Source organism: Carassius gibelio, chromosome B16 (genome assembly GCF_023724105.1).
Source record: "Carassius gibelio isolate Cgi1373 ecotype wild population from Czech Republic chromosome B16, carGib1.2-hapl.c, whole genome shotgun sequence".
Lineage (NCBI taxonomy): Eukaryota > Metazoa > Chordata > Actinopteri > Cypriniformes > Cyprinidae > Carassius > Carassius gibelio.
In genome coordinates, this window is record NC_068411.1 from 14,038,608 (window position 1) to 14,060,095 (window position 21,488).

At 36.6% G+C, this 21,488-nt stretch overlaps 1 protein-coding gene across 1 annotated transcript; it reads left to right on the forward strand.

Moving 5' to 3' along the window:
- The first annotated feature begins 3,403 nt into the window (after positions 1–3,403).
- nradd (neurotrophin receptor associated death domain) lies at positions 3,404–17,510 on the forward strand. Its single transcript, XM_052577644.1, has 6 exons — positions 3,404–3,808; positions 10,362–10,494; positions 10,591–10,959; positions 14,491–14,725; positions 14,881–15,023; positions 16,243–17,510. The coding sequence occupies exons 1-6, from the start codon at positions 3,755–3,757 to the stop codon at positions 16,554–16,556; spliced, it is 1,248 nt and encodes a 415-aa protein (XP_052433604.1). The 5' UTR covers positions 3,404–3,754; the 3' UTR covers positions 16,557–17,510.
- The last annotated feature ends 3,978 nt before the right edge of the window (positions 17,511–21,488 follow it).

Sequence of the window (21,488 nt, forward strand, 5' to 3'; positions counted from 1 at the left end):
ACACCAATAAACCTTCTGTTTATTAATGAACAGTAACGTTCTGTTAATTATAATTAAGGACTTTGTGGTTTTGTCAGGTCGTCTGTTATTTTAAGTGCTCAGACTCTTCTGGATTCTAACTGGCTTCCAACGTTTTTAAAGTTCATTAGCTGGAATATATATATATATATATATATATATATATATATATATATATATATATATATATATATATATATATATATATATATATATATATTAAATTGTTTGTCTGTAGCCGTGGGGTGGATACTATTTTCATAAAATTCAAATGAAAGTTAAAACTTTATAGTTATCAGCCTCAGTGAATCGGAATCGGCCCTATTTTTGGTTCGTTCAAGCCTGTTCACACCACAAACGATAACTAAGAAGGTAACTGTATGATAACGATATTATCATACACTTAGTAATAACATTTAATTCCTTACATATATATTACATATTATATTTTCTAGGTACTTTACTTTGGGCCGGGGGGGGGGGGGGGGGGAGGTGATGCACCACCTAGATGATGCGAGGGCAGCCATATTGCGCCAGGACGCCCACCACACACCAGCTTACTGGTGGAGAGGAGAGAATGAATATGGAGATGATTAAGAGGCATGATGGTCAGGACAATGGGCAAATCTTGGTTACACCCCTACTCTTGTCTTCATTGTACAATAACATTCCATTAATTTATTATGTGTGTCTGTCAATTTAATTGCTAGAGTTGGAGAGATTCTGATGGGCTGGCATGTTTTATCATTCATCAGCTGGAAAAATTGTTCTGAAGGGATTCCAACAACATCACTGCTTTGTATCGTTACCATTGTAGTTGTGATTAAGACTATCTCGTAGAATTCAAACCGTTATTTAAACAGTTAAAAAAAAATCATGTCAGAATTGTTTTATGACTGCTCTGTTCTACCAATTTTTTTTTTACCAATTTGTTTATTTATTTATTTATATTTTCCCCCAGAAAGACGTTTTGTCACCTGAATAATTTGTTATACAATGTACAATCCATTAAACACACACATTAAATCCATTAAATGCACTTCTATCCACGCAGCCTCATTTTCATTCCTGTCAAAAATTAAATTTAGTTATCTTTTTCATTTAGATAGCATTTGTTTGCTCCTAGTTCTGTTAAATATAATATATAATTGAAATACACAAACAAACTAAAAGTTGGACAGCTTACTACAGTTAATAAAAAAAAGTTACAAGTGAAACAAAACACTTGTGTAGTGTAAAAAAAAAACAAAAACAAAAAAAAAACACTTGTGTAGGCATAGCCTAAATCTACTTAAATTGTATGTTAGATCATTTTATCATGTTTATAAAACATATAAAATAACCTAGATCAAACAAAAACAAAACTGGATTTGTTCCACAAACATTTAAAGTCATAGCTTTATTCATTCCAGTTATTTTAGTGGAAACTGGTTTCCATGTAAATCTGTTAAAAGTTATATCTGAGGTTTACCTAATGGACTGTATAATTCTTAAAATCAACATAAAGATTTGAACAAACGTAGAAAGATAAGTCATAACTCTGTAAACTGGCAGGGCATCTTCAGTAAAGAATAGTGATGGGATTTATGGCTCTTTGAGAGGATCCGGATCTTCGCGATCCGTTCCTTTCAAAGAGCCGTTCAAAAGAATGGCTCTTTTGGCTCTTTTTAAATATTTAGTCAGTTTTAAGAAGCCAGCTTGGGAGCATCTCAGTTTATCCTGGAAATAATCACTGGGAGGTATTATGAGGTGAGATTTGTAGTCAAATAATTAAAGCTCAGATATCACACACCAATATCTGAGTTTGAATTATTCTGAAATATTATTACCTCATTTCTCATGTGTCGACTATATTCCATAGGGTTGCACAAATCCCTCTGCTTAGACAGTGACATCATTATTTTGATTTACCTTTAGTACAAAGTGTGTGTGTGTGTGTGTGTGTGTAAAACTACGTTGACTTATGTTATTCATACAATACCTACTCACAAATAAACATAAAAAACAAAGCCGGCTGCAATGAATTTCTGTGCAAAACAGCTTTTACTACAAACACTTCCACACAAGAACATTGTTATCACACAAGAACATTTTGATAGAAAACTAATTTTTTTTTTAAGTAGATAAAATTAGAATAAATAAAATGGAAATGTCTACATACTACATACTATTACTACTGTAAACTTTGCAAATAGGACATCAGCCCCTTCAAGTCAATGAACAATAACAAAGTGGGCTGCAATGAATGTCTGTGGAAAACAGCTTTTAGTGAAACATTTCTATACAAGTACAGTATCACAAAAGAACATTTTTAATGATTTTAAAATAAGTTTTAAATGAACACAAAATGCAATGTAAATGCATGCACAACTAATAACTAATATCATCACGCTATAAAGGGTTGGCCTGCGCTGGGTGCGCCCCTCCCCCTATAACTGTTCTGTCTCCTGGCGGAGCTCATTTGTATGAACACGCATAGGAAAAAAGAACGATAGAAAGAACGGCTCCTCTCCAGTCGCGACTCGGCTCCCATCGTTCATGTTTATGAGCCGTTCAAAAGAATCGGTTCGTTCGCGAACGTCACAACTCTAGTAAAGAAGCGCTCTTTACTAAGGCGCGCTATTTACTTTAGCAGCTCTCTACTCACAGATTCAGTCATTAAGGGTTTTTGACACCATGAACGAAAGGAAAGAGCGAATCGAATCGGCGACGAATTAATTGAACACTATCTCTTCGTGGCTTAATCCCGTTACTTCGCGGTCATTCTTTGAAGCGCTATGATCATTGTATGCGAGGGAAGTCTCCATTTGTTTCTCTCTGAAGTCTGGAGACGCCATGCTGAGTTTAACGACGTTACTCAAAACCCCCTCAGATCTGAAAACTTAAGCCACCAACTTGTGTCTCTCTCTCTCTCCTTTTTTTTATTATCTCAAATCCCCAACTGAAACCTTGGCCGGGCAAAATGGGCTTTTAATCTGTTCTTTTAAATATAACCACAGTAGGCCCATCCGTCCAAAATGTCAGTGTTACTGCAGTTATTGTAATAACCTACATATTCTAGCAGAACATAACAAAAAGAAAACAAGATGACTTTTTTATGTCAATACCATATTTTTAAATACTTGTGTATGCTGATATGGTCATGTAATAAACGAGCACTAGAACTATTTTCCCACAAGAATGGAAGCTCTATCTATCAGCTTTTCTGCCTCGCGCTCCAGTCTGTCCAATCACAGAGCTCCTACGAGGCGCTACGCTCCAGTCTGTCCAATCACAGAGCTCCTGCGAAGCGCTACTCTCCAGTCTGTCCAATCACATAGCTCCTGTGAGGCGCTGCATTTATCTGGGGCTGCTTTATGTCCACCCCCTTCAGCAAAATCTATTTAGTCAACAGCTGACCGTGACCAAAGCAGCAGTTGAGTGAAGGATCAGCACTAACTAGCAGATTTCATTGTTGACAGACAAAGAGATGATGAATTGATGTTTTGAATCTTCATGGGAGGATTATCCGTAGCTTATTAACTGTTACAGCATACAGTTTGACACTGGAAATCTCGGAGAAAAATCTTGTGTGAGAAGAAGACTGTTTAAATCTGTGGAAGAGAGTACCAAACCCTTTGAACGTGGACTGTAGATGTCTTATGTTTATGCTTTGTGGTTATGAACATTAGTGGGTTTTGAGCACAAGAGACTCGTTGTATTATACCATCCCAAACACGGAGGAAAACTGCTTAAGATGAAGGGAGCCATGGCAGCACTTCAACTCGGTTTGTGGATCTTGGCAGTAAAGGTGAGTTAGACTATTTTTTATTCTATTTTACAGTATTTTATATATGACATTTAAACTCGTAAAAGTTTGTTTAATTATTCTTATTTTTATTTGAGTTCGTGTGGCTGTAAACAGCTTTCACTGTTCATATTTTCCAACTTTACTTAGTCTTTCCAGTTGCTTTTTAATTAGCCTACAGGAAGGCGTTGTAACACTGTGTTTTAAGTCTGTAAATGTGTATTTCTTTCACTATTTATCTCACATTTTGATATAGTTTTTCCATGTCTGCTTCAAACTGAAATACTTTAGAAATCCACAACTTACGAATTTAATGTCAATTAATGTTTAATTCAGAAAAGTGTGCTGTTGTTACCACCAACTCTTTGTAAAACTAATAGTTTATTGTGGTAATTAAGTTTACTGGTTCATAATTCATTTTAAACAATTTTATTGAAACGTAGGACTTCGTAATTCAAAACAAATGGAAAATGCAAATAAATTCTCAGACAAAAAAAAAAAAAAAGCTAATGTCTCTAAAACCAACAGACCGAGATTTATTTTGGCAAGTGTGGCATTTAGAAATGCATTGGATAGTGTTACAAGTGTTACAATTAATGTTAAAGTATCACGTTAATCAGGAGAATCCGATTCAGATGACACCTCTTTCATTTAGCATTCTTTAACATATAATTTTTTTAATATATAAATCTGACACTGGTGTTTATTTTTCTTACCTTAAAATAGCTTGTTTCGAACTTTGTTACAGCACTCCGCATTCTCCGCTAGAATGTGTTTTAGAAGTAGCATCTGGAAGGAATGTGTTGTATTATGCAGGATGTTATTTTTTGATACTTGTGTGTATATTATGTTCCTTTTAGAATTAGGTTTTACACTGCTTATTGCCTGGCACAAAAGTAAAGTGGTCAAGGACAGGAAAGTAACAACCTTTGTCTCTTAGGACGTGCATAGCACAACTTTTTTAAATCACATTGATTCAGTGTAATATCCTGATTTTGTTCACAGTGAGTTTAAAATGCTCTATATTTACTATCCAAAATGGAAAGATATCTCATCATATTTTCCAAATGACAAATTATGCTCCAAGAAACACGCCCTGCAGATGTCGTCGCAGAAACAAATGGCCTTGTCATTTATTCTTGTTAAACCGAACACCAAAAAAATAGAGGCTGCTTTGTCACTCCAAATTAAAACTGTAAATCGCAAAACAACTAACGACGAACATTTTTCCTTGATGATTCTGCACTCTTTTCAGGTCAGTGGTAGTTAATGCATTAAACGCTACTGGCCTGATCCAGATCCATGTCTCCTGGTGTGTTCAAACAGTCTGTGGGGGAGACCAACCCCCCCACGTCTGCTGGTTGATAGGCAACCACAGCTTAAGAACTGCTGGGGCCCGGGATATCCGGAGCATTGTAATTATCATCATTTTCTCTTGGTCTGTGGAGAGCGAGGGGGTAAAATTTGCAGCTCAGTAATTTGACTTTCCATTTAGCCACATCACTTTACTTCTTTCGGTGGGGGCCGAATCGCGGTTTCCTCTTGAACTCACAACCTCTGTTTTTTTTCTTCCTTCTCTCTTGTTCCCAGCTTATTTTGATAGAGAAGCCCACTGTCTCTGGCGGCAGACTGACACTTTTGTAAATAGTCTTGAAGTTCTACAGGCCCGAGGCCATGTTTAGCCTGCCGTTTAAAGTGTTCTGACTCCTTTGTGAAACGTATCTTCTGCTACTGTTGGCTGCAGTGAGATAAGATAGCGGTCAGCCTCTAGCTCAGTCCCAGTTGGATGTCTATGGTTGTATGTTTGGATGGTGGGGGGTGAGGGGTCAATCACTGTTGCCTCCCGGGGCTCTTGGATCCTTTCATGTTCTTATCATTCTCTTTCCAAACTCACTCATGTGCAGCAAACATGCTCCTATATTATATTGTACAGCAGTGGACTTATGGCAAGACAACCCAGGTGGAAAAAACTAAACAAATAGATTTCACCCAGTTGATTGATAACATTATTTATAGCAAATGTAGTTTGAAGTTTACGTATGGCACTGTATAATTAAATATGAACTGATATTTAATTTTTACAGTTGGGATTTTGGATATATTATTATATATTATTTGAAAAAAAAAAAATATATATATATATATATATTATTATTATTATTATTATTATTATTATTATTATTTTTTATTTTTTATTTTTTTTTAAATATGTTTTTGAATTGAAAACTATAGATGCAATAGGTGCAATAAAATTATTTCGATGCTGTCTTTCTTCTTCTTTGAACGAAGACATGTTATTAAAGCGAAATATGCTGAAATGAATGAAAAACTTTTTTTTTTTCCATTTTTGTCAGTAGTGTCTTGCCTTAAAAGTTTACTTTACCCAAAATGGAAATTATGTGACCATTTATTCACTTTCATGTCAATCCAAACCCATCTTTGTTTCTTCTGGGAAACACACAGGACATATTTTGGAATGGTTCCGGACACTTTTGACTTGAATAAAAACATCCCAAACATCATCTTTTGTGTTCTACAAAAGAAAGTTATACGTAAGGATGTACTTTGTCATTTTTTGACGAACTGTCTTTACAAAAGATTGCATCATTCAGCAAGTGTGTGTGTGGGGGGTGTGTTTGACCTCAATTTCGGGAACCAGTCAACAGTAACTGTGGCATCCAGACTGACATTGTCCCTCAGAGGAGGGAACGAAATGTTTGGGTAGATCAAAGATGTTTTGTGTGAAGTGGTGTCATTCAGATGCATTGTGTGAAATCAGCACTTAGGCTGGAAGTGTCTGTAGTGTTTATGCCCCCCGCCCCCCCCGCCCTCCCCTCCTCTGAGCTCTACATTCCTGCCTCTGCCCAAATGTTTACAGGTGATATATCATTTGTTTGCACTTTGTACATTCCATTTAGCTAGACTTCAGTACAAATAATATAGTGATATATTGTTATTGAGAATGTTAAGATCCCCCTCAGCTTTCCATGTTTGGTCAGTATTTGGTGAGTACTACCATATTAGGAAACTGACAAAGAAAATTCCAAAGATACTGCTCAGAAATTGCTCTGTCTGTCTGTGCCTTTAATTATGCCACAGTCGACCGCTTCCACTTCTCCCAGTCGGGCGCATGTGGGGTAAAGCATCGCTGTTTTATCATACTGGATACATTTGAAAGTTCTGTTATGATGCTACTCTGTGGTTGTCACCTGTCTAATAAGACGCATGACATATTAAAGCTTCTTTGGTGTTTCCATGTTTTCTACAAAACAAAACAGGAAATCGAGGGGTTATGACATCATTGGCAGGCGACACAATGACGCTATGGGCACGGCCCGTGTCACTAGTTAAATTTGCTTATTTCTCTGGAATTAAACATTCTGCAAAACATTTGGGATAATGCAAGTACACACGTCAGCAAAATATATAACACTGTTCTAATGGTTATTCGATATTTGAATAAAACAAGTATTAAATCAGATAATTAAAGCAACAGTTTTTAAATAATGCAAGAATATGTAAAAGTATGGTATTTGGGGTAAAAAGTGCCCCTGTCGCTGGGGCTAAAGGCACACAGTAATTAACATGAAAAGTAATAGAAAGCTGACTTTTCCATTTGTTGACATGCATGGTTAGATTCAGTTGGTAAATATCATATGTTATGTTGAGTGTCCATATTTGAGATAATCACCATGTTTAGAATGAAACCATGATATTTATGATTATAATATAATAAAATATAATTTGTATTTACTACTGTAAATGTATATTCAATTATTGTTGGATCTCCTTCAAAACTTTCAGAATCTTTACTTATTAAAATGATTTTGTGTCTGTATTTTAAAATATATTTTTATATTAACATGTTTTAATGACATTGTATTTATTGAACAAACATGTCTTCTATTTTTCAAAATAAGCAGTACAAACTTTGCTAAAGTGAATGTTTTTCACAAATAATAACTTGAACATTAATAATAACATTATTAAAAACATTATTTTAGTTGAAGTATTTGTATCAGTGCAGTGTGTCTTTTACAATGTGTAAAAGGCTCTTCTTGCCACCACATTCATTTATAAGATTTTTAAACAAAATAAACTTGATTTATTTTCACACAAAATCTGTCACTCCATTAATATTCAATACAACATATATATTTTTTCTGCAATTATACATTTTAGGCACAGTGAATAGCACATTTTATCTTAAGGTGAGCCTTTAGCCCTGTTGTACCCTATAATTAAATGAATATTTGATGGTAAATTACATACAATTATTTGTCAAATATCAAAAAGTCTCAAGATACATACAATTTAAATATGTTTTTATTTTTTTGTGCTGGACAACAATCGCATCAAAATTAAACGTTTTTGTGTACGTGTGTGTGTACTGTGTAATTTATTATGTATAATTACACACACATGCATGTACGCTATATATTTAAGAAAAAATCTGTTTTTAAAATAAATATATTTATATATATAATATAAATTATATGAATAGAAACATGGATATATATATATATATATATATATATATATATATGTATGTATATATATATATATATATATATATATATATATGTATGTGTGTATATATATATGTATATATATATATATATATATATATATATATATATATGTATGTGTGTGTGTGTGTGTGTGTGTGTGTATTTGTGTGTGTGTGTGTGTGTGTGTGTGTGTGTGTTATATATTATATATTTAAAAAAAACTTTATAACATTCTGAATGAGTTTACTGTCACTTTTGGTTAATTTAATACATCCTTGCTGAATAAAAATGTATTTCTTTCAAAATAACAGTCTTACAGAAAACTGACTTTTGATTTGTAATATCATGTATAATTTATTAACTTATTTATTACTTTAACTATCACGTACTTCCCATAATTCATGTTTGTGTTCGATCAGTTTTGGCTTTTACATGGCAGATTCTTAAATGTTTCAATTTGGTCTCTTTCAATCTCGATTATTCAGTTACTCAACTCTTTATAAACCGTGGAAAGGTGTATCAAAGCAAACTGTAGTGGCTTAAACGCAGAAAGAAGCTGCTCTTTTTACCTCCAAAGTGAAGGTTGTTGCCCTGTGGCCAGCTGTGTACAAATGTGAATGAGTGTTTCTATGAGATTGAGTGTGTGTGCTCGTTCAACAGGTTTACACACGCTCTCGTCCCAACCGAGATCAGAGAGAGACATCAGAGAGGCTGTGTGGGTTTTGCTTTCCCTCTTTGGAGGAGCTTTACATGTTCGGCATCTGTTGGCTCTTGTCAGAGCCCCAGGGGGCTGTTGTGAAGGGGAGGGGGTGTGTGGGGGTAATTTTCCTAAACATATGCATGCTTCAGAACTGACCATCTCTATCACACCTGCAGAGCTGAGGGGGACATCAAAGTCTTCTGTTGCCCAAACACACACACACACACACACCTTTCCCTGAGGTCCCGAGCTGCACTGGTGTCCCCACTCCTGATGTGTCTGTTTGAAATGGGTGCGAATACACATAATGTTACATTTCTATGAGCAAGAAAATCTCTTTTTTTTTTTTTTTTATATAGTTTTGTTATAATTATTATTTACACCCAGATTGGAGTGTTAAAGTCACAAGGACTTTTGAAACCCACTCCAGGCTCTCACAGGAAACCCTGTGCAATTAAAATGCCTAAACCCCACTTAATGCGAAATCACAGGGAAATGTGTGTGTGAGTGTGTTAAAGAGAACAACGTGCCTCACATATGTCAGTGCTTGGACTGCATGATATGGCAAGTTCTCCTACAAATTAAAGCTTGTGGATTTATGAAGTTGCTTGAATGTGCATCAGACTTATAAAGTTTAGAACTTTATCATTTTTTCCCTATAACGCCGCCCTCCATAATGAAATCTCATAATTGTTTCTTATCATTTTTGGGGTGCTTATTCCAAAAACAGTGTTCGTTTTGCTCTAGCATGTCACAAAAATAGGATGTGAATTTTAAGAATTCTTGATTTCGACCACCACTTGTGAAGTGAAGAAGTCTTGGTTAATAATCTTATTTGGTTTCTTAATCGCCAAATAAAACAAAGACATGAGTCCTATCTTCCTTCGAGCCATGATACAATCTTTGGTTCAATTCTTAGCTGATTTTTAAACATGACTCAGGCCAGATGTTTTCTGCTGCATCTATAGCTGTAAATCTATAGCTGTCTGTTAAAAAAAAAAAAAAAAAAAGAGTATAATATTTATTTTTTATATATACAAAAAAAAAAAATGTGTATATATATATATATATATATATATATATATATATATATATATATATATATATATATATATATTTCCTCACTCAAATTATTCATTTTGAATATTATGCCATTAAAAGACAAACTTAATATTTGACTGCATATGTGTGTATATATATATATATATATATATATATATATATATAAAATTAAAAAAATTCTTCATTCTTTGTGATTAAAAACAATGAGATGGAGAGAGTGTGTGTGTGTGTGTGTATATGCAATTATTAAGACTCATTTGAATTTGGCTTGTGTGTTTTGCAGGTGGCGTTTGGCAAGGTCTGTATCAGCGAGCAGTTTACAAAAACAGGCGCATGTTGCAGCATGTGTGCTGCGGGCACCGGTTTGGTGAGCAGCTGTGGTCAGGAAGACACCAAGTGTCAGGCGTGCCAAGATGGTGAGAGTTTTCGAAGCATACGCTTTCATGTGAATATTGTTGTTTGCCATGTTCATTTATGTTTTACTGATTAAAATGACTTTAAATCTCTTCTAGGTGTGTCGTTCTCAGACTCAGAGACTTTTTCAGCTTGTCGTCTTTGCGCGCGCTGCCCCGCCGGCGTTCGTGAACTGGCACGCTGCACGCCCACTCAGGACACCCAGTGTGAGTGCGGTGAGCATTCCTTCCTGTGGCGGGATGTTAACAGCACAAGTGGGTTGTGCGTGCCCTGCTCCATGTGTGTGCATGGAAGTGGAGTGGTTCGGGCCTGTGGGCCGCTGGGAAATACTATCTGTGAGCAGTGTAAACCAGGGACTTACTCAAAGGAGCGGAGTGACAGGAAACCCTGCGTGCCCTGCTCACGCTGTACTGATGACGAGGTGGAGATCAGACCCTGCCAGCTGGACTCTGACACCATCTGTATGGGTGAGTGAGTGCGGTGCTCATTAGATTCTAGTGTGCATTTATGTCAGTTCTCTTGGGAGCAGAGCACGATTAATCAAGATAAAACCCAATTTGCAAAAGCCTGCGATTTCATTGAATAAATGTGTTTGCTGCATGTTTCCTAAATGCTTTATTAATCATTTTACCGTGAAATATTACAATAGTAATATTTATTTTGTTTAACAGTTGTATAAAAAAAAATTTCTTTCGTATTTTTAATCTGTTAATGATTTAAGTGAAATATATTTACACGTTTTTGTGCCCTGGTTACGCTGCTGAGCTTTACTGAAGGCAAACACAATGGCAAACACTTCAGCGGGTCACTGACGAAATGTCCCCAGATTTTGTCATGCAATTAATTGCTCGTTCTTGAAATTGAAAGTGATCATTTCTCTGGTGCACAATGTTACAAGAAAGAAGACTGTAAGTAATGTTGCGCTCGCAACATTGACAATAATCTGCAGTTAAAGACACCAAAATGCTCAGAGAGCGCAAAGTATTCCGTTTTTTCTTGTTTGTGGTTGTCAGTTAATAAAAAGAACAAGTTAATTGCTAAATTTTGTAAATGTATAGAATTAATAATTCTCAAAATTTAGCACATGTAGTTATTCTTTTTATTTGTTTTTCTCCTAGAATTTTTTAACCGTTCATATACTTTTTTGTTTGTTTGTGTTTTTAGACCGTGATTCTTATGTAGGACAGTTTGAACTTGTTGGCCATTAGCCTACCGTACGTGAAATGCATCAATGCAATGATAATTCACCACATTCATGTCTGATAAATCAGTTATGTAAATGGGAGAGACAGACTCAGTAGTATACTTGCAGCAGGTGCACAATAACTTTTTGTACATGACATCACTGCTGATGGGAGGGGCCCCATCTCGATCTTGTTTTATTTTAAAACATTTGTTGAAAGTGTAAATTGGAATTGTCATTTTCATTAGTTAAATATAAGCTTGTGAAAAATGGTGTAGAAATGTTTTAAAACCCATTTGTAAACAACATGATTAAAAAGCATGAATTTATTTCTAAGAACGTGGCTACGGCTTGTTGAACTAGAATGTAAAAGTAATTTCCTTTTCCGTATCATGGACCCTTTCGCTTGTCATTGATTTAACACACCTGTTCGTAAACATGGTTGTCAATTACAAACACTGACTGTGTGTGAACGTAACCAGAGATGCATGTGTGTCTTGGATGAAGATGGTGCCAAGCTATATATAATAACATTTATGCGTGTGAGAGTGTGTGTGAGAGTGTGTGTATGGTTAGATTTGTAACATGTGGCAGACACCTGTGTTCAGTCAGAGAGAAGCTTTTGAGAAAAACTCTCACTTCGACTTCAAATGTTCTTCTCATTCTTCAGCGAGCTTTGCAACAATCCAATCGCAATCAGATTAAGAAGATAAACACTTTACATAGATTTTGTCTCATCTCTAAACAATTAAATGTTTCATTTTAAAAGCACCACATCTTCAATTGATTCCATCTTAGACTTTGCCCTGAGATGTGTTAAATGGGTTTGGAGGTGAGCCAGCTGGCCAGTGGGTGGCATCCCCGTTGCCCTCTGTTCTCTGTAGGGTGGCGTCACCCGTCAGAGCACTCGACCTGCCGAGGTCAGGGCAGCCACACAGAGGGTTTGATCCACACAGGCAGCCTGTGGGGTGTGTGTGTGTGAGAGAGTGAGTGGACAAAAGAATGCACGCATCTGTGTGATCGTGTGTGTGTGGGGTGGCCTGCATGATCTATTTCAGGATGATGGGTGGGGGGGGGGGGGTGAATCTTCTTGACCATTCCACACTGTTCAACATTTCGATCTGGCATTTAGCCTGTCAGCTGTGCTCCGTCCACTGATGATGTGTTAATCAGACTCACAGCAGATGTGTGTCAAATGTGGATTTCAAGTGAAGGCTAAAAAGAGCATTTCCTTTTTTGAGTCTTGGTGATTAAGTGCTTCAGGGTGTACTTCAGTGTGTTTCAAGTGTCTAGACAGAACTAATGTGAGTCTAATGACTTTTAATTTATAAAAGATACTAGTATAGCATTTTCAGATTCATATTATATATTAGGACTGTCAGTCGATTCAATTTTTGATCTAAGTAATTACCGGGTGCTGTGATTAATCGTATTAATCACAAACTAAATTTGGCTGTGAAAATACCTTAAAAAGATAATTTTAAGCTATTATTGTGTTAAATGTTTAAGCTACAACTGCCTAACATAAACTATGGAACATAAAATAATATAATATGTGAAACATCACAAGTTTTTGTTCATGCACTGAAAGTCACTGGAAAGCAAAATGGCTTTTTTTTTACCAACAGTCTTCAAAATACCTTCTCTATGTTGTGTAAAAGAAAAAAGGTCTTTCAAGTTTGAAACAACATTATGGGGAGTTAGTGATGACAATTTATTTATTAAATTATTTCTTCTTCTTTTTTTTTGTGGACTATCCCTTTAATGATTTTTGCAATGCATTGCGATACTATAAACAAGTCGATATATTGGGATTTCCTATATTAGGAATAGGATAATTTTAGGAAAACTGTCATTAAGAACACTTCAGCATAAGGTATTTAACCAGAACAGTGGGATCTGTATTTGCATTAATTGGTCCCTGTAACATTAACTGCATTGAACCACTTTTTGTGCAGTACAAGTAAAGGGGGGAAAGTAAAGTGCTTGCAGGATTCTTTAGTTCAATTAAATGTATAAAATGTAAGCTGATATAAACAGAACACACACACACATATACATACATTATATATATATATATAGTACAGACCAAAAGTTTGGACACACCTTCTCATTCAAAGAGTTTTGTCATATTGTAGGTTCTTCAAAGTAGCCTCCTTTTGCTTTGATTACTGCTTTGCACACTCTTGGCATTCTCTTGATGAGCTTCAAGAGGTAGTCACCTGAAATGGTCTTCCAACAGTCTTGAAGGAGTTCCCCGAGAGATGCTTAGGCACTTGTTGCCCCTTTTGCCTTCTGTCTGCGGTCCAGCTCACCCCTAAACCATCTCGATTGGGTTCAGGTCTGGTGACTGTAGAGGCCAGGTCATCTGGTGCAGCACCCCATCACTCTCCTTCTTGGTCAAATAGCCCTTGATGCCTTCAGTGTGACTCTACAATTTTCATAGTCATGAAAATAAAGAGAACTCTTTGAATGAGAAGCTGTGTCCAAACTTTTGGTCTGTACTGTATATAAACCTGTCGCTGAGGTTAAGTTGGAGCGCGCGTCTGAAAAGTCTCCTGTTTGATGTGCTCATAAAGATGTTGTTCGTCTAAATAAACAATTCTTGACAAGAAAAAAAAGAGTCAGAAGCAGCAGTTGTGAGGGGGATGGCCAACCTTAGCTTCGCCCCAGAGTTAACAGTGTTACATTTTTTTAAAGCCGTTAAACTGGAAATATTAAATCACCTGTGTTAACACGCTAATTTTGACAGCACTTATATACATGTTTATAAAGGCAGTTCAGGAATACTAAATGTGTGTGTGTTTTTTTCCAGTAAAAGACCTTAACATCCTGTCCCGTCCATCTGGTTCTGATGGTCCGCTTGAATACCCCCGAAAGCCGATTCTGAATGAGGAAATGGAGAACAGGAGCAGCCCAGCACCAGGGTCTGAATCCCCTCGACTCACTCCACAGGACCAAGCGGGAAACAACAACAACAACATCTTGGTCTATGTGTCTGTCCTGGCTGCGGTGGTGCTCGGCCTCCTGTTCTACGTCGCCTACAAATGGTGAGGTCATGCAGCCGTTGAAAGAAGAAAAATACACTTTGCGAAATTCATTCTACTTGTATATGTAAGATTTAGAATACCATAACGTGTCTGTGAAGTCAGATATTAATCTTGTTTTTACTTGATGATAAACGTGTGATTTGGTGTGTGTGCAGCTGGAAGTCATGCCAGCAGAAGCAGGCTCTGGTAAAGGCACGGGCTGACGAGATGAATACTGTCAGGGAAGGAGAGAAATTACACAGCGACAGTGGCGTGTTTCTGGACTCTCACAGCCTTCAGGAAAGCCAGCCTTGCAAAGGTATGAGCGCTTGAGCGGAGATGGGGTTGGCAACCCATACAGATTTCCTGATCATAATTTCTACTACTTATTCGTCATTTTTAACAGTTCATTTAAAGAACTAGCTCATAAGGGGCATGTGTACGGTTTCATTCATCTTTTGGAACTGTTCATTGAAAGAACTGGTTTATAAGAGTCATTTGTTCTATTCATTTTCTTTTTAAAACGTTCATTGGAAGAACTAATTCATAAGCATAATCTGTACTATTCATTCATCTTATTTAGCTGTTCATTACAAAAACCGCTAAATAAGAGTGATTTGTTCTATTTATTTGTCTTTTTGAACAAACTGTTAAAAGAACAGGCTCATAAGAGTACCGTAGTTTTTGGACGTTTTTGAAGTCGCATCAGTCCAAAAACTGAAAAAATCATATATGTCGCACTGGACTATAAATCGCATTTATTTAGAGAAAACGAAAAGAGAAAACATTACCGTCTCCAGCCATGAGAGGGCGCTCTGTGCTGCTCTGGGTAGACTACAGGAGCACTGAGCCCTCTCGCGGCTGTAGACGGTAATGTTTTCTCTTGGTTCATTTCTCTCGGTTCATGTCAAATTAATTTTGATAAATAAGTCGCACCGGACTATAAGTCGCGGGAACTAGCCAAACTATGAAAAAAAAGTGGGACTTATAGTTCGCAAAATACGGTAATTTGTATTAGTAGTGTGTCTTCTTGAACCGTTTAATAAAAGAATTGGCTCATAAGAGTCATTTGTACTATTCATTCATCTTCTTAAACTGTCCGTTAAAAGAATAGAATGGGCTCATAAATTAAAATTAAATTAAATTAATGAATTTAGCAGACGCTTTTATCCAAAGCAACCTACAGTGCATTCAGGCTATACATTTTTACCTATCATGTGCTCCCAGGGAATCAAACCCACAACCTTGCGCTTGATAACGCAATGTTCGACCACTTGAGCAAGAGGAACACTAAGAGTAATTTGTATTTTTTATTGATAAATAAGTTGTTCAGAAGTCATTCAATTCAGGAATCGGGTTGCATTGGTTGAACTGTATGTTTTGATTCACTCACAAAAAAATAATTGGTTCATAAGAGTCATTGGTTTATGAATGGTTGTGTTGGAAATATTATCACTTGCAGTGTACTGTAGGCTGCTTACTATTAGTGTAAATGGCTGATTAGTAATTATTTGTTCCCTTTCTCATGCTTTCCACAGGCAGTAAACGAGACAGCAAACAGGACACGCGACTTTACGTGAACCTGCCTCCTCACAGGCAGGAGGAGGTGGAGGGGCTTCTCGCCGAGGGGGACGGTCGGAGCTGGAGACAGCTGGCGGCCACACTCGGTTACGAACAGGACCGCGTGGACGTCTTCGGACGGGGACAAGACCCCATCCACACTCTCTTAACAGATTGGGCTCAACAGGAAGGCTCCACGTTGGGCCTGCTCTGCTCCGCTCTCGCACGCATCGAACGGCCAGACATCATCAGCGCCCTTACCGCCCCGTCTCAAGGAGTGTCAGTGGTCTAAATACTTGAATATGTTCCTCACGCCTTCATGAAAGTGAAAGAGACAATCACACAGGAATCATAGAGGAATTGTGTCATCGGACTCCTTTTCGAATGCCTTGCTTGCACTAAGACTTTGAAGAGCAGGATTGGAAATAATAAGGTTTTTATTCAACATAACGTTTCCCATATGAATTTCGTTTGAACAGCTTGAGAGGTTCCAGCACCTCAGAACATTTTCTGCTCAAGACAGATGTTTTCTCCAGTGTTCATGGGATGTTTATGCTTTATACGCTCGTCTTTGTAGTGTTTTCTCCGAGACCCATTCATGCTCAGTGTTTTGGGTGGTTGTGGTTTCATCGAAGAAACGGACAAGTCGTTCAATTTCTGCGGCCTTGTGAACGTCAGTTTTCCATTTGGGCGGAACGTATCATAGCGCCAAAGAAAGCATCACGCATGCAATTCAGTCGGGTTTTTTTATATTTATATTCCAGCGCTTCTGCCGTTTGAATAATACTCAACACCGAAGCTGGACGGAGTGTTCAGCGTTTATCGCGTGGCTTGTCAAGGCCAACGTAACACTGTAAGGTGTTTTATGGTTTCCAGAGAGGAAAACCACTAAGTGGGCTGCACGAGGGAGTTGTATATTTGGAAATATACAGATGCACAGTCAAGTTGCCTGAGAAAATGATTCTCAGTGTTTCATTTACACTAGTGCTTGGTTTGCACTTTAACCAACAATGCAACCTAAAAGCAATGTTATGTTTTTTGTGAGTTATGTGAGAGGAAAACTCTCTGGTGCCTTTACTTTGAACGCTCAGGTTTGTGCTTTGCTGGTTTACTCTACCCATGTATGTATTTTAAGGTAATTCTGTATGTTAGTGCCGAGTTCTGGCTGAGACTTTTCATATAAACATTCATGTTATGTATCTATCGCGTATGTTTGTCCTTTTTAATAAAGAAATATTGTAAGAAATATTTGTATGAAAAAAATAAAAAAAATAATACATTGTGTGAGCAAAGTAGTAGTATTTTATGACCCTGAGGATGAGGATGTATAATGGTGCAGTGCTACAATGAAAACAAGATCTGAACTGGAGTTACAGAAAATATCTTGCATTTCAAAGGCCTTTTCTGCACTATAAACCCAAACAGGCAAATCTGGAGCCGCTGGGTCTGATTATGCTCTTGCTGTTGATTCCTTCTTTTGATTTAAAAATAGCGAGCATTTCACTTTAAAACCATGGCAAAAGGTGAAGCTGTTGTGGGTTTTGGGGCTCAAAATCTGCTCAACAGGGCAAAAAGAAAAAAGAAGAGAGCTGTGTGAAATGTAAATCAGTTTGAGAGCGAAAAAATTGTTGTGGTAATGCCAACTCAACACCCAACCAAAAACAGCAGTTTCTTGGCAGTCCAAATTTTCTGATGTAATGACAAGCAAATCACAATAGTGTTCTTTGTTTACACAATAAACATTCTCATCTGTACTCCTTCCTGTGGTTATGACAACATTCAGAAGTGAAGGAATGATTTACAAAGAATGCATATATAAAATCCTATGTTTTTTGCACTTATTAAATTGTCCTTAATCACACACTGAAAAAAAATAGTTAAGAAAAATGGTAACATTTAAACTGGTTTCACATCAAAAATATTGAATATTGTTGATCAAACCTAAATACATTCATTCATACTAAGAAAACCAAATTTTTATTAAAGAAGTCTGTCATTAAAGATGACATTAACAGCTGCTGGTTACCATATTCCACAAATGATAAATATGCATATTATTTTATATAATTGATACATTTTTAGAGAGATTATTTTCAACCCTATGACTTTAAAAAGAAAAACTAAGAATCGTGCTCATTTAATTGAGAATGTACCATTCAGGCCAGAAGCTTTACACAAACAGACGCACATGCTTTTAGCATCATTTAGCAAGAGAGACGTTATCTGTTTAAAGGTATTCACTCAGTTACACTACAATAATACTGTTTGTATGTGATATATAGCACAATTGTTTCGCTCACAGTTTTAAACGCAAGAACACCCTAATTAAAATAAACTATCTGGGGTGCATTTCCCAAAAGAATCGTATAGCTAACTATGGTCGTTAATTCAATTAAACTCTATTGGTAACAACGAAATTGCGACCGTAGTTGCTTTTAGGAAACACACCCCTGAAACAATCAGCCTACAATTCTAAAAGTAACATTTGCAGAAAACCCACACTTTGTGTTCAAAATTAGCCTAAAATGCAAAATCTAGTCTAGTTAGGAACAACAAGACGGTTTTTCAAAAAGCACAAACACAAAATAACATTTGAAAATATAAAAAAGCAAATAAAAAAATTGCAGTATATTCATTATTTTGTTGTAATACAGTTCTGCAATAGTTAGGCCTTCTATTTAATATTTTTCATAGTTTGGGTTTGGTTAATTGTATTAAACAAGGGTTATTTTGATCTAATGGAACCCCAAATAATTGAAAAACAAACATACAAAAATGTGTTGTCTCATGTTTTTTTTTTTTTCTTTCATAAATGATAAGTGAGATTTGAGTAATATTTTTTGACCAATCAACTGAGACATGTTCCTGGTTTCCATTTCAGAAATCTGTTCACCTAAGTTAACACAGAATACAAATAGCAATATTTATAGCATATATATAGCAATATATATAGCAATCAGGAATAAAACTCAAGAGCCATGCTTCTGAAAGACATTTCTGGATGTGGGCAGAAAGGACAATTGGCCCTGCTGCAGCTCAGGTGTGAGGATTTCCTAGCGCTCTCTCTGAAATATGTTAATGATTTCTGACTGCTCTGGTAAGTGAGAGCAGAGGGTTTGCAGGGACTTGGGCGGCTCTGCATGCCGTCACGTACTCCAGACGGAGCTGCTTAACTGCGGTCTGGAGCAGCCCAGTGGAATGCCCTGGCCCTGGGAGAAGGGCTCTGCGAAGGGGAGGGGAAAACCACCTCTGCTCAGATGGTTTCCGAACCATGCGAGCAGAGTCTGAGCCCTGGAAGAGCCTCGAATGAAAGCACGGCACCACTTTAAATATATGATTTAATACAGTCAGATCTGTGCTGTGGTGGCAGTCACCCAAAGGCTTTAAAGTCAACATGTAGTTGCTTTAATATACTTTCTTAGTTATATTGTACATAACACATTACTTCAAAGGAAAAGAAATTATGTTACATAATCGACATTTGTTGAAATGCTAATTACTTGCCAAGCCTCTGAAATTACATTAGTTTTTGGCTGACTTCACCTAGGACCACCAAATATGATCCATTTGTGAGGGAATCACTCTTTAAGGGCAACTATTGTTCATGAATTACTATAACTTACTGTATATTAAAAAAAAAAAAGCATGATATAAAAATTTTTTTCAAGGTTAAATGGACTTTTATATTGTCATTGTACTAAAGCCCCTTCCAAAAATATAAAGGTGTATTAGCATGAATGCATATTAAAATAGGTAAGTGTAATATAAAACAACTGTTTCCAAATTGTGGCTTTTTTATTACATTATACAGCCAAAAGAAGTGATTGTTGTATTAAAGGTGCAGTAGGAGATTTTGGAAAATACTAACATGAGCCTGCTAACAATGAAAGCAAATGTCCCATCCTCCCTGCAATCGCTGTCCAAAGCCACGCCCCCTGAACGCATAGACGCTCACAGACCAGAATACCAGAGACAACACAACATCACTACAGCGGTTCCCAAATCCAGCCCATTTTTCGTGAAGTGAAGTAAACCCTTGCTCAGGGAGTAGGGTACAATGAGTTCATGCACCCAGTTCATGCACGTAGCTCACTTCTGACGAGCTGGTTATCATAATCAGGTGTGTTAACTAAGCGAGACATGCAAAATATGTGCGCATAGACTAGAATTGGGAATCCCTGGGCAACATCATATCATTCACCAGCGAGAAAACTTTAAAAGTACTACAATACCAGGAAGGGACATCAGCATGTTGAGGTTCCTTTGCCATTCAGTCAGCTCTGCACACTAGCGTGCATACGTGAATGCGCTGATGACGTATCGGGTCTGCGCAAACAGGGTGCGCAGAGGTATGCAGATACACACATACACACATTGACAGGCAGGTAGGAAAGCCATTTAAAACACTTGGACCGTGCGTTTTAAATGGCTTTCCTACCTGCCTGTCAATATATATATATATATATATAAGTGGATCAAAAAAGACATTTTTATAAAAGATTACCATTTTGAATATTCTGTACTTTTTAACGTTTTATTCATCAATATCACAGGTTCCAAAAGATAAAAAATATTAAGCAGGACAACTGTTTCCAATAGATAATAAATCACAATGCTAATTAACCAGCATATTGATAATAAATCAGGTTGATTTCTGAAGGATCACTGAAGTGAAGTAATGGCTGATGAAAAATCAGCTTTGCATCTATGGAATAAATTGTATTTAAAAGCGCAAAAAAAAAAAAAAAAAATAGTAAACTGTTCTTTTAAATTGTAATACCATTTCACAATATTACTATTTTTTTTAAATGCAACCCTAAGCAAAAGATCCTTCTTCATAAAAAATTTTGCTGATCCCAAATGTGTATCCAATAGTATAGCCAATAAAAGACTTTGCCCTATATTTTTTTATTATTATTATTATAAAGATGTGCATCACAATATGGAGGATCCGTTGCTACTACATATTTTTCACAACGTATCATTTTATTTTAATCATCTTACTAATTTTACTGTTTTTACTTCCACAGACCCCCTTCAGTTTAGAAATACCCAGTTTTAGGGCTACTGTAGCAGTTAATGCATCCTTTCTCAAACCAAAGATGAACCCTGACGTCCTTCATTCTCCACTTCAGAGGATGAAAAAGCACCTTGAAGCAGTAGGTGCCATTTTTGTGTGTTCGACACCAGCACATTTAATCTCAGTCATCCAGGATTAAACACC

Bases quoted from the DNA above. Each gene is read 5' to 3' on its own strand.
- nradd (XM_052577644.1), top strand. From the start codon at position 3,755: ATGAAGGGAGCCATGGCAGCACTTCAACTCGGTTTGTGGATCTTGGCA. The intron at 10,495-10,590 runs GTGAGAGTTTTC...AATCTCTTCTAG, and splicing joins GTGTCAGGCGTGCCAAGATG to GTGTGTCGTTCTCAGACTCA. The intron at 10,960-14,490 runs GTGAGTGAGTGC...GTTTTTTTCCAG, and splicing joins CTCTGACACCATCTGTATGG to TAAAAGACCTTAACATCCTG.